This window comes from Neoarius graeffei, chromosome 10 (assembly GCF_027579695.1).
Source record: "Neoarius graeffei isolate fNeoGra1 chromosome 10, fNeoGra1.pri, whole genome shotgun sequence".
Classification (NCBI taxonomy): Eukaryota; Metazoa; Chordata; class Actinopteri; order Siluriformes; family Ariidae; genus Neoarius; species Neoarius graeffei.
The window spans coordinates 81,197,637-81,211,658 of record NC_083578.1 but is presented as its reverse complement, the minus strand read 5'-3'; the positions used below and the strand labels follow the sequence as shown (position 1 = coordinate 81,211,658).

The 14,022-nt window shown below is 41.6% G+C and overlaps 1 protein-coding gene across 3 annotated transcripts in view; it reads left to right on the top strand.

Annotated features, from left to right (window-relative positions):
* The window catches only part of gripap1 (GRIP1 associated protein 1), a 259,951-nt gene that overhangs the window by 156,652 nt on the left and 89,277 nt on the right, over window positions 1–14,022 (top strand). For all 3 annotated transcript variants that reach the window (XM_060932398.1, XM_060932397.1, XM_060932399.1), the window contains 2 exons: window positions 3,694–3,810; window positions 5,969–6,062. In XM_060932398.1, the coding sequence (XP_060788381.1) occupies window positions 3,694–3,810; window positions 5,969–6,062 (211 nt within the window). The remainder of the gene's footprint in view (window positions 1–3,693; window positions 3,811–5,968; window positions 6,063–14,022) is intronic.

Sequence of the window (14,022 nt, the reverse complement as noted above, 5' to 3'; positions counted from 1 at the left end):
CACGGGGCTCGAACCCGGACCTTCTTGCTGTGAGGCGACAGCGCTAACCACTACACCACCGTGCCGCCCTAGTTGTTTAACTATTTAGAAAAAAAAAATATAGGCATATGGAGGCGCCCTTTTTTTTTTTTTTCTTCTTTACTGTATACTTCTGTGGACATGGCTTCAGGCGACAGAAACTCGGACGTTTTCTGACGCGTCACACAAACTGAATGCATATAAACTAATACCACACGTGCGCAGTCAACATGCACAAGTCCATGCAAACACACAATTTGATCATCACGCATTTGCACAAATGCGGCCACGTGAAATTTTACCTTGTTCGTATGCACACACACATTCAACCATTTTAGTCGCAGTTTAGAGTTCTGTACGTTCACAGAAATCAGCGCAGACCTGATGAGCACTTTTATTTCTTTCCCAGCTTCCCGTTCTTCTTTTGCAAAACCGAACCAATGCTGAAACGAAGCAGTCTTTATTTAAGCTGAATCGTCTTTGTGCTTTAGTAAAGGAAGCTCATTTAATAAGCCAGAGGGAAGATAAGACTCTCTGGGGAAGGGAGCAAAGGATCACAAGAGACAGCTAGTCTCAGGGACAGGCTGACCTTATTTTCTTTGCGTACACTCCACTTCCTGAAACAGAACACACGCTGAAACGAGCCCAAATCGGAAGATTAAGGAATTGTTTCTGCCTAGAAGTGATTACTGCAGGAAGTATAGTTTATATGACCAGTCACTACCGTCCTGGCGAACAGTTCGTGCTTCTGAACGCTTTCCCTCCTGAGCTCGTCATGAGCAAGTCAGCCGTGCTGAACCCATTTCAGCTCCAGACTGAAGATAAATGCAGGATTTTCCAGTCGTTTTAGCAGGACAGCTGTGTTTCCTGGTGCTGTGTTTGTGTAGCGTGAAGTTTTTCCAGGTGGACAGATGGATGGACAGATGGAAGGTGCTAAGTAGCCGTGCATTCGAGTGTTTACATTGTGCTTGTTCCACATCTCTATTTCAGCGCGACAGAGGACATGGGACGTTTAGGAGTCCTTAAGCTGTGACTGAAAATGCTGCTCCTATATTATTATTATTATGGTTCGAGCACTGGAGGTTTTCCGAAGGATTCTTCTTCTTTTTCTTCTTCAAGACTTGGCCATTTTTGAGGTGGTTCCCATGGGTGAAAACTCATGAAATTTGGTCCTGGCCACTGTTACTCAGGGATAGAAGCTTGGCCCCAGATGTTTCCAGGGGACTCCATAGCACCCCCACATGTCACTGAGACTTCTGCCCAGTATATAGTTTCACCAATCCATGTCAAATTTGGTAGATGTTTGGGCTGCCGCAAGACAAACAGAATTGTAATGTACAGAGTATTAGCCATACTCAACAGGAAGTGAGTTAGTTTTGGTTTTGTGCATTTTGACACGCGTTACATTTTGACGTTCTTCTCCGAGGCAGTTTGTTGGATTCATGCCAGATTTGGTATACCGGAGGTGCTCGGGCCTTTCATTGCCACTTGCGATGAAAATAAATTATTTCTAAATTTTGTTTGACAGTCATTCGGAAAGAGCGACTGTTGTTAGATGAGTATAAGATGGATATGACTCTGCAGGCAGGCCAGTTTAGCACCCAGACTCTTTTACTTATTATCTAGGCATCAAATCTGTTCAACCTTCCAACTGTTCATCCAAATATACATACATACTCGGGTGAAAGATAAGCTGCTGGATGCGGTTTATAAAGGGATCCCGTACTCACAGAGACCACAGGCTGATGACATGGACCTCGGTGCGAGCAATCACGCTTCCCAAAGTTACTTTATTCATACAGCCGTGCGATATTTTAAAATTTTTCGCAGTGGTCTTGATTATAAATAGCTTGTAGCATGCCTTCACAGGTTATAGGATATGATGGTTCTGATGATCTCCGCATGCCCAAAGTGACCCTCTGGTATAGCGCCACCATTTGGATCTGCACAGTAATGACTCCACTGCCGACAGATTAATCACTGGTGGTGCACACAGCAGATATGCAAGCTTTTATTGCACATCTCAGATGCGTGTGGATTGTGTGATGAGTCGCGGAACCGGAGGTGCTCAGGCCCTTCATTGCCGCTTGCAGCTATATTTTTTATTATTATTATTATTATTAATGTATAGTGCACGTGTATTCAGCTTAAAATTCCAGCCCCCTCAGTGACTTCCCAAACTTGGGGTCACTTGATTTGCTCATAAGAGGAAATTTATAATGTCCTCTCCTTTTTATTTAAAATTTAATTTTTGAAATTATTATTTCTGTGTTTTCTTGTGTTCTTTTTCTCACTCCTGATGCACTGCACCAACAGAGTTCATTCATTTTTATGAAAATGGACACATTTCTCCATCCATCCATCCTCAGAAATACTGAGTGACTGACTCGGTGTAACAAAAGAAGTCAAGCTCATGAGCATGTGCTGAAACATTTATAGTATACAGAGTCGTAAATTTTAGACCTGGAAGAACATCCATCCATCCATCCATCCATCCGAAATCAAGCCCATGAGCATGTGCTGAAACATTTATAGTATACAGAGTCGTAAATTTTAGACCTGGAAGATCCATCCATCCATCCATCCGAAGTCAAGCCCATGAGCATGTGCTGAAACATTTATAGTATACAGAGTCGTAAATTTTAGACCTGGAAGATCCATCCATCCATCCATCCATCCATCCATCCATCCATCCATCCATCCGAAATCAAGCCCATGAGCATGTGCTGAAACATTTATAGTATACAGAGTCGTAAATTTTAGACCTGGAAGATCCATCCATCCATCCATCCATCCGAAGTCAAGCCCATGAGCATGTGCTGAAACATTTATAGTATACAGAGTCGTAAATTTTAGACCTGGAAGATCCATCCATCCATCCATCCATCCATCCATCCATCCATCCATCCATCCATCCATCCATCCGAAGTCAAGCCCATGAGCATGTGCTGAAACATTTATAGTATACAGAGTCGTAAATTTTAGACCTGGAAGATCCATCCATCCATCCATCCATCCGAAGTCAAGCCCATGAGCATGTGCTGAAACATTTATAGTATACAGAGTCGTAAATTTTAGACCTGGAAGATCCATCCATCCATCCATCCATCCATCCATCCATCCATCCATCCATCCATCCATCCATCCATCCATCCATCCATCCATCCATCCATCCATCCATCCATCCATCCATCCATCCATCCATCCATCCATCCATCCATCCATCCATCCATCCATCCATCCATCCATCCATCCATCCATCCATCCATCCATCCATCCATCCATCCATCCATCCATCCATCCATCCATCCATCCATCCATCCATCCATCCATCCATCCATCCATCCATCCATCCATCCATCCATCCATCCATCCATCCATCCATCCATCCATCCATCCATCCATCCATCCATCCATCCATCCATCCATCCATCCATCCATCCGAAGTCAAGCCCATGAGCATGTGCTGAAACATTTATAGTATACAGAGTCGTAAATTTTAGACCTGGAAGAAAAATGTCAGGTGGTCAAGGCTTGGAGTTGCAGAAATGTCCATTTCGGATTGTTTATCGTTTGTCCAAAAAGTTTACGAAAGCCAATAATCTGAATTCTCTGATGAGCCATGCACAGGAAAGAAAGTGATCTTTATTTCTCTTTTTGTGTCTCTGTTTGCAGTCCAACACGAGCAGTCCTCAATCCCAAAGACCAGCTGACCTTTCTGATGACGAGGTCAACGAACTCTTCCAGAGGCTGGCCGAGGTGCAGCAGGAGAAGTGGCTGCTTGAGGAGAAGGTGCGACCTTTAACTTCTCTCCTACATTCTGGCTGAGGATTGCATTGATTCCTTCTCTACTGAGGATAAAAATGTCCTCGCCTGTGCGTGACATGATTGCGATTAATGGCTAATCATGGCGACTGTAACAGAAGCATCTAATAGCGCCACGTTTTGCGCTGTAAAGTTTTATTTATTTAGCAGATGCTTTTATCCAAAGTAGCTTCTAAGTGAAGGAGAATCGGAAATGCAGAGCAGAGCAGCTGATGATTGGGGGCCTCGATCAAGAGCTCAGCGTGACTCTCGAGCGATCAGAGCAGAGTGTATTAGCACCCGATCTGACGGTGGTTAAAGTGCACCGTGCGTAGAAGTGAAAATCTGATCATCTTGAAAACTTTTCTGATAATACAGTGGTAATGTACAGTGCGTGTAATATTTACATGTTTTATATTTATGGAATCGGTGTGAAAAAGCTGAGAACTTCGTGCTGATCCTCATGGGCCATAATGCTTTGGGTGAACTGATAAACTCTGCCAGGGACTTATTCCTGAGCTGCAGGGTTCAGTGCCCTGGTGGAAATGAAGTCAGTGCACTGATTTCGGTCGGCTGGAACAGCTGAGACTCGACTCGGCCGTTTGACTGCATTTCCTGACTCTGATCATCTTTGGGTCACGGGCCAAAACCCGGGAAGATCCTGTGACCGTCACCATTCACTTTTCCTTTAAGTGAAGGAGAAACAGCAGGATGTCCTCTTTTCTTTTCTTTTCCTTTATGTAGTTCCTTCCTTCTTTCCTTCTCTCATTTTTCCTTTCTTTATTTCCTTCCTTCTCTTCCTTTTTCCCCTCCTTCCTTCCTTCTTTCTTTTCCCTCTTTCACTTCTTTTTTCTTTTCTCTCCTTTTTCCTTTTTCTTTCTTTCCTTTTGTTGGTTCATTTATTTATTTTCATTTCTTTCCTTTTGTTTTTATTTTTTTCTTTTCTTTCCTTTTTCTTTTTCTGCTTGTTTATTTTTTTCTCTCCTTTTTTCTTTGTTTATTTTTATTTATTTTTCTCTCCTTTTTCTTTTTCTTTTCCTTTTTCCTCTTTTTCCTTTTCTGTTCTTATTTTTTTCTTATTCTGTATTTATTCTTTCTTCCTTTTTCTGTTTATTTTTTTCTTTCTCTCCTTTTTCCTTTCTTTTTCTATTTCTTTTTCCTTTTTCCTTTCTTTCCTTTTTCCTTCTTATTCTGTTTATTCTTTCTTCCTTTTTCTGTTTGTTTATTTTTTTCTTTCTCTCCTTTTTCCTTTCTTTTTCTAGTTCTTTTTCTTTCTCTCCTTTTTCCTTTTTTCCCTCTTTCACTTTTTTCTTTTCTCTCCTTTTTCCTTTTTCTTTTGTTTGTTTGTTCATTTATTTATTTTCATTTCTTTCCTTTTGTTTTTATTTTTTCTTTTCTCTCCTTTTTCCTTTCTTTCTTTCTTTCTTTTTCTGCTTGTTATTTTTCTTTCTCTCCTTTTTCTTTTTCTTTTCCTTTTTCCTCTTTCTTTCCTTTTCTGTTCTTTTTATTTTTTTCTTATTCTGTTTATTTATTCTTTCTTCCTTTTTCTGTTTATTTTTTTCCTTTCTCTCCTTTTTCCTTTTTCTGTTTCTTTTTCTTTCTCTCTTTTTTCCTTTCTTTTTCTAGTTTTTTCTTTCTTTCCTTTTTCCTTCTTTCTTATTCTGTTTATTCTTTCTTCCTTTTTCTGTTTATTTTTTTTTCTTTCTCTCCTTTTTCCTTTCTTTCCTTTTTCCTTCTTATTCTGTTTGTTTATTCTTTCTTCCTTTTTCTGTTTATTTTTTCCTTTCTTTTTCTACTTCTTTCTTTCTTTCTCTCCTTTTTCTTTTTCTTCTGTTCTTTCTTTCTTTCTTTCTTTCTTTCTTTCTTTCTTTCTTTCTTTCTTTCTTTCTTTCTTTCTTTCTTTCTTTCTTTCTTTCTTTCTTTCTTTCTTTCTTTCTTTCTTTCTTTCTTTCTTTCTTTCTTTCTTTCTTTCTTTCTTTCTTTCTTTCTTTCTTTCTTTCTTTCTTTCTTTCTTTCTTTCTTTCTTTCTTTTTCTTTCTTTCTTTCTTTCTTTCACCTGCCCCATCCAGTTCCTTTAAACCGTTTGTCGTGCCTCCTGGTGCATTGAGGGACCAGTATAGCATGTTCTGTTTGTTCTTGCATCAAGGTGAAACACTTGGAGGTCAGCTGCGCCTCCATGGCCGATGACATCTGCAAGAAGAGCGCCATCATCGAGACGTACGTCATGGACAGCAGGAGAGGTAAGAGGCTCACTGGCTCTCCATTTGTGGTTTTTGGCCCTGGGCTTGTTTGCTTTGTCCTGAGCTGTAACGCTGCCGTGTTTGCAGTTTCAGTCAGCCGTTAGTCACGCCTCAATTCCTTTTTTTAATTCTTACTTATCAGGAGACCAACCGCTGGCCGTTGGGGCATGAAATAAAAAGCTGTCATGATGTTACATAGTCTATGTAATCTTTTATATTGGGTTTTATAAATAGATATATTTCATAAATGATATGCAGCTTCCTCAGAGTTTTAAGGCTGTTCTATTGCACATTTGGAGTTTTTATTCATTCGCGTCTTTCATTCATCTTGTTAATGAAGTATTTTAATCAGGGATCCATCAGTACTGATGCAGGTATTGATCCGATACGTTGCTCATTTACTTGTACTTGACCAAAATTCTCTGATACGGGAGGAAACGACCGGTATGTGCACATAGTTATTTCAGAATTAATGACAGCAATCAAAGCCTGCATAATCGCCTCTGTAGAAGCATCTAGAGGAGGAACTACGACCTCTCTGTAACACAAGGGCCCTGATGAATTACTGTGCATATACGTCAGTATTTGTAAATGTGCAGCAGCGATGCGATCGTCACTTCCGTTCACTGAGCACTGTGACACGCTTCCTTTTACCATGCTTTTCTAAACATAAAACATGGCTAAATAAAACGTTCCACAACACCTTGGTTTCTTAATGCTAAGTAGGATATTCATCTCGGTATCAGTACTAGCGAGTACCAAAACAAGGGAGAGCTTTCCCTAATTTTCATCAGACTTTTGATCTTTGCTCTGCAACTCGCAATTCAGTCCATACATCTCAACATTTGAGGCAGTAAAATTTCCAAGTCCATGTAAGCAGCTGGTGTACTGTGAATATTCAGTTGTATTTCAGTCCTCTCTGAACTTGTTTTGCTTTCTTGCTTGTCTAATTTCTCTGTAAACGTTTTGCAGGCTTTATTTATAATGGTGCTATTTTCGGAATGGCTCCGCATTATTCGCGAATATGATTTGAAGCAGTAGTGTGGAAAATAAACTGTCTGTGATCTCAGCTGCAGGGCGCTCTGTGTGGGTTGTTTTGTGTAAAAATGTTATTTAACCTTTGCGTTTTGTTTGCTACTTGGTAATAGATGTGCTCTTGTTATATTGGCTTTGGTAGCTGAGACCGGTAGGACCAATGACTGTTCAAAAAAAAAAGGCAAAAACAAGTAGGGACGCTTGTTTAATAGGCCCGCCCCTTCTGCCAATACCAAAGTCCAGAGGCTGTCAATCACTTAAGCCTCGATCACAACCGGCCGTACGCGCTCCTACAGCCGGCCTACATGCAAAAAACGCAAGAAACGCACGGAGGGCGCGCATGTGACGTGCTGATTTTCGAGCCGCAGACCGGCCGCAGAGGTTCTTTGTCATGTCAAACAAACTCTACGGGCGCTTACGTTTTTTTCAGGTTGCAAGACAAACTTATGGTGATGATACACGGGGCAACTTTTTGGGCAATTGCGTTTTGACTCTTTTCTATTGAGCTTGGGCAACATTGTTTCTTTCTGAATGGTTTTGATAATCTCTGGCAACTTTTTGAGATAAGCCAATCAGAACGCGAGTATCGAGTCATGTGACCTCCGGTGAGGTTCGGATCAGAAATTTCAAACAAATATGGCGGCCGCTCAGTGTCAGTGGAGTGAAGAGATGGAGAGACTACTCATCTGTTTTTACGCCGGTAAGTTGTTATTTTAATATTCTATATGGAGGAATTTACCTCACCAAAGCTCTAAAAAACAACAGACAGCTTGATTAAATGGTCACAGCAAAAATTAAGACATCGATTTTTTTTTTTTTTTTTTTTTTTTTAGCTAACTGTAAACTGCCGTTGCTAACTGTTGTTGCCCATTGTTAGTTGCCCTGAAAAGTTGCCCTGTGTCTCACCTAGTTGCCCGTTGCCAGCAACATTGCTCGGCAACATTGCCCAAAAAGTTGCCCCGTGTATCATCACCATTACGGTCAACGTGCGTCTTTCTCCACGAACAAAAAAAAACGCAGCGATTTGGGAAACGCCAAAAATCGCACAGCCAAAAAATCGTACGTCCGGTTGTGACCTAGGCTTTAGTTCCCAAGTGTATCCATGCCTTCTTATAGTATACACTACACCACCGTTCAAAAGTTTGGGGTCCCTTTGAAATGTCCTTATTTTTGAAAGAAAAGCACTGTTCTTTTCAATGAAGATCACTTTAAACTAATCAGAAATCCACTCTATACATTGCTAATGTGGTAAATGACTATTCTAGCTGGTTTTTGGTGCAATATCTCCATAGGTGTATAGAGGCCCATTTCCAGCAACTCTCACTCCAGTGTTCTAATGGTACAATGTGTTTGCTCATTGCCTCAGAAGGCTAATGGATGATTAGAAAACCCTTGTACAATCATGTTAGCACAGCTGAAAACAGTTGAGCTCTTTAGAGAAGCTATAAAACTGACCTTCCTTTGAGCAGATTGATGCCATGTACACACGTAGCCGGGTATTTTTGAAACCGAACATTCCCCCCCCCCCTCCGTTTATAAAAATGTTTTATCCACACCACCTCGTCTTCGAAAAAAATCCCTTCCACACATAACTGAACATCTGCGTTTTCAATCACATTCATAAGCATTCCAAACCTGTAGATGGTTATTTCCCCAAATCCTCCCCCCAATCACATCGCCTGTGCTCTTGGAGCAGTAGTTGGGCTTCTAAAATTAAACATGTAAATAGCACCTGCACAATAATTAACGCTTTCAAGGCACTACTCCGATCCATTACTCTTTAGCTAGCCGCACACCACGCCGATTTTCAGCGTACCGAGCCAACTGAAGTCGCGAGTCAGGCGTAAAGACTAGTTTTCGATGGTACCGACTCATCTCACAGCCGATTCGAAAAACTAATCGGGAGCCAGACTGATCGGCGAGAGTCACTAGCAATAGCCAATCATATCTTTCGCATATAACACGTGACATCATTAAACACAATTTCTAGTGCGAGAAATACGTGTTGGTAGCACCTAATGCAGGTATATACTGTAATTCCATAGACTGAAGCTTTATCCATAGACACAGTGGGCTGGAAAGCCACTCTGCTCAAGTTGTGTGGCTGAATTCCAAATCGCTTTAACTCCCCTATATAAGTGCACTATTTAAGGTTGGGAATAATAGCTCATGCAGCCTAGATAGTGCGCTACATATTCCATGTTGTGTCATTTGTAATTCAGCCTGTAGCATCTTCAAGTGTTGGATTTAACAGTAACTATATCCAATAGCCAATCACAAAGCTATTAAGTTGTCACGTGTCGCTTCAATCGCGACTGCACTCGTCAACAGTCGGGGGATATGTGCGTGCCCTGTCGGGAGTCGGCTCTGAAATGGGTCGGTTCGGTACCGCGTGGATCGCCGTGGTGTGCGGCTAGCTTAAGTCCATGCTTAATCTGGCCTCTGCAGTAAACAAAGGTCGCACGTTTGACGTCAGGGCAGATTTGTTGTCATTTTTTTGGCGCAGATTGTGACGTTCTAAAACGCAAACCTCCGGTTATCTCTGTCTACACGAAAAGGCATACACGGAGTTTTCAAAAATCTTCACTTTGCCCGGAGTTTTTTTAGATATTCGTTTTTGATGTGTTTTCATGTGGATGACAGGCCAAAACGTAGAAAAATATCTTCGATTTAGCAGATACCCGGCTACGTGTGGACGGGGTCTGAGTTTCTGGAGCATCACATTTGTGGGGTCGATTAAATGCTCAAAACGGCCAGAAAAATGTCTCGACGATATTTTCTATTCATTTTACAACTTATGGTGGTAAATACGAATACTTTATTGTCCACAATGTGGAAATTTGTCTTCAGTTTCACCACAAACATTTAAACAATTAAACATTAAAATCACAATACACAAATCAAGCATTCAAGCCGTGCATTTTGTAAAAACAGAAGAAGAGAAAACTAAGTTATTATAAAAATTAGCACTCAAAAGAGTGTTTAAAAGAATGAAATAGCTGAAAAGTAATAAATATCATAGATAATAATAAATAAGTAATCGGACCAATAAAAAGAACTGGGGTGAATCAAGTAAGAATCCCTGTATTATTTATCGCCCTTGTTCCTTTTGGGACGAAGGAGTTTTTAAAGATGTTCTTATTAGCGTTGGGCACTCTAAGGCCCAATCCCAATTCTAATTTCTACCCCTTCCCCTCCCCCTTCCCCTTGGTGAGCTACAAGGGATAGGGCTTGAAATTCAACCCCTACGTATTGGGATAGCCCTTCAACGATCGCATACGTCATCGCGTACCTCCGTCAGCGTTTACGTTAGCAAAACGCGACCAAATGCGTCACTGGCTGCGACCAGCCGCTACAGTCAGAGCCAGAGGCAGAACCAGAAATCTCTGCTGGCAGGGTGTGATTTGTTAACTAACACCACTGAATGGGATATCTTTGGCGCTTCGTGCACCACATCCGACAGAATGAGGTGTCAGAACACTCATGTAAACAATAAAAGCGAGAATAACAGAACAAAACGTACGCAGTCAAGCAACCGAAAACAATACTCACTCCCAAAGCTTTTTAGCAGCAGCTTGGATTTCAGAAATCGCTGCTCATTCTCAGCTCGAAAGCGAATCAAGCGGCGTGTTTCCTCTGGATAACAACTTAAAACACGTAAATAATGGAGAAAATACATTTATGACAATCTTTCGCCGTGGGAACCGCCATCTTTCTGAAATCCGCATGAAATCTCGCTGAAATCCGCATGGCATTGTGGGAAATCACTCAAACCCCTTCGTTCGGAGTCAGCTCCAGGAAAATCTCCGTTTGGAGGGGTACAGAAGCCCTCCCCCTTCCCCTACCCCTCCGCGTTAACTGGGATTGGGATACCCCTACCCCTTCACGTGAACGCGCAAAATGGAGGGGAAGGGCCAAGGGGTAGGGCCAAGGGGTGAAATGGGATTCGGCCTAAAACGCCTCCCAGAGGGTAGAAGCTGGAATTCACAGTGGAGCGGGTGGGAAAGATCATTTATGATTTTCCTGGTTTTATTTAAAATCTGTTCATCATACATTATACTTAAGTGCTTTTGTGGCTTTCCTATTATCTTTGTAGCCATATTCACTATTCTCTGTAGCTTGTTTTTTCTCTGCATGTTCAAGTTACCATACCACATGATCATATTAAAGGCATCGTGCGGTAATTTCAGCAATCAGGGTATATCACGTGTCAAAATGTCGGGTTTGGTGGGTTATTCAAGCCCCTCGGTTTCCCGCGATCTCAGTGTCACGATGCGCCCGCTACAAGCATTTAAAGTCGACGCGCACAGCCAAATTTAGGCAGCCAGCCGTTAACTAGGTCAACTTATGTGTGACGTCATACCAGTAACCTCCCTTGGGTGATGCTGGCCTGTCGCCATGTTTTCTCTATAGCGTGCGTTTACCAGAGTTGTTTACTTTGTGGATTTATTCAGTTTGTGGATAGTTTTGAACACTCAAAACACTATGAAATGATGTATTAATATTCTGTGATACAAAATGCCTAATCGGTGTATTGTGTTCGGCTGTAACAACGAACACTGAACACTATTTGTGACTGTTGTTATCAATGGATCTGATTTCAAGGTCATGGCTAGGTATTGATAGAAAAAAAATATTTTTTTTAAAAACACATGTTTTAAGTGTTTCTATGTATCAATCGTTAATTGTACAAAATGATTTTCATACATTTATGTATTTGTCATATCTTTGTCACATGAAGTGTTGTCTTGATAACATATGTGGCACATAATTTTAGCAAATGGATGACAGAAGATTAATTGAAAGATTTATGCCACAGAGCTGCCTTTAACTAATAATTATCACTTATTACTGACGATTGTACGTTTACTAAACAATACAATACAAAGCTCAATACTCCCAGCCTATAACATACTGAATATCAAGTTAAAATCAACCGCAATAAAAGGAAAACGATGAAAACTGGAATATCAAGGGGTCTACCGTATCCGAAGGCCCACTGCATTTCGCGAGATCGCAAGCTGTCAAGTTGCTAGAATTCAATCTTTCTAGCTATACTTTCACCCCCTACAGCTATCAGTATTACACATAATCATAGATTAATCACACAGCATTCTAATTCAAGTGAAAATGGTCTTTAAAAATACACACAAGTAGTGATTTAGTCCAGAGAAACCAACCAAAACAAGTCTTCAAGTCGCCGGTCTTCTTCATTCTCGTCTTCGTTTCTGTCGTCGTCAGAACCGTCGTCAGAACTGTCCTCATTTTCTTCTGAAGATGAGCGCTCAGGTTCAAATCTGTAAGGCTGGATACCACCAGGACATTCAGCTGTCAAAATCTCTACTTGTGGGCCATTTTCTTCTTCTGTATCGGTAAAATCAAAGCTAATTTCCTCAGCATCGCTCCTATTTTCTGGTGTGTCCGCCGTTGCAACTGCACCGAGTGGTTACTGGTATGACGTCACGCAGCTGTTCCATTGACCGAGAGGGGGCGCTGCGAACGCGGGAAATTTCAAGTGATGGGCATGACCAAATAAGGACCGATTACAACTGCGGGAAGCTTTTGAAAAACCGACGGTCAATTAATTTCGAATCTCGAAAGCATTCTGGTGCAGAGTAATGCGACTTTTATCGCCACTGCGCGACGCCTTTAAAGGCCCGGTCCCACTGCACTTACGGATGCAAAGAGGATGTAAAACGTAAAAAAAATCTGTGCCATCCGTTGGAAAACGCTATGCATCCGTTGTGTACTCATTGCATACGTGCTTCATACGCTCTATCCATCGAGCATCCGTCCACTGTGATTTCATCCGCGCAAAAAGTTTTGAGCTGCACAAAACTTTTAGAACGGATGAACTTTCCGCCGTGTAGGATGTAAATCTGCGACATGTACGAGCAACAAACGTTCTATGTCCGTCATCATCCGTTAAACGTCTGCTGTATCCTCTCTGCATCCTCTGGGCATCCTCGCAACTCACATCCGCTGCAGCTGAAAACGGAAAGAGGGAGGAAAGATAAGGTACATGAAACGTCTATTCATCGTTAGTAGCACGGAAATAGAAAGGATGTAAGCGTATGCATCTCGTATATAAAGTATTCAAAACGGACAAAGCGTTTATATCTGGGATGTATCTCGTATATTTAGGATGTCTGGAGTATGTCTAGAGTATGTAGAAGGACACCTAGCGGACAATCGATATTTTGTATAAAAAGGGGGAGAAAATCATCTAGTAGTAGAGATGTATCGATGTAGCCGCCAGCACGTCTTTCCGCTTTATGCTGATGGCGTGCGTGCTGCATCCCTTTATATCCGCGGAGCAGACGCAATTCATACCCCCCGCATGCGCAGTGAACGGTCTGCATCCGATATACATCCGCGCAACATCCCCTTTGTTTCCGTTAGGCGTACGTGATGCATCCCCTTCATCCGCTATGCATCCGCTCTTTCTGCTATGCGTCCGCTTCTCAGTTATCACCGGTAACCCCTTCGGAGCTGTCATCCACTTCCATCCGCTTTCATCCGCTAGGCTTCCTATGAACATGCGTTTAACATCCCCGCTATATACTACCCACGTCCGTTCTTTTCCGTTCTGTTTTCGCAAATTTTCGCCAATTTTGTCCATTTCTGGAGCGGATGAAAACGGATAGAGCCACCCCCGAAATTTTGCTCGTCCGCTGTGTCCTTTTTGCATACGTTTTGTGTCCATCGGCCAGTGGGACCGGGCCTTAAATGATAGAATGGTTTCAACAAGGTTTTTATACACTGTTTGTAGGATGTCCTTGTTCACACCAAAGTTTTTGAGTCTACGGAGTAGGTAAAGACGTTGCGAGCACTTTTTAAAAATAAAATCTGTTTTCTTTAAAAATTAGTTTACTATCCATAAAAGTGCCAAGATAAAAGTGTGACTTTTCATGGAAAACACAAA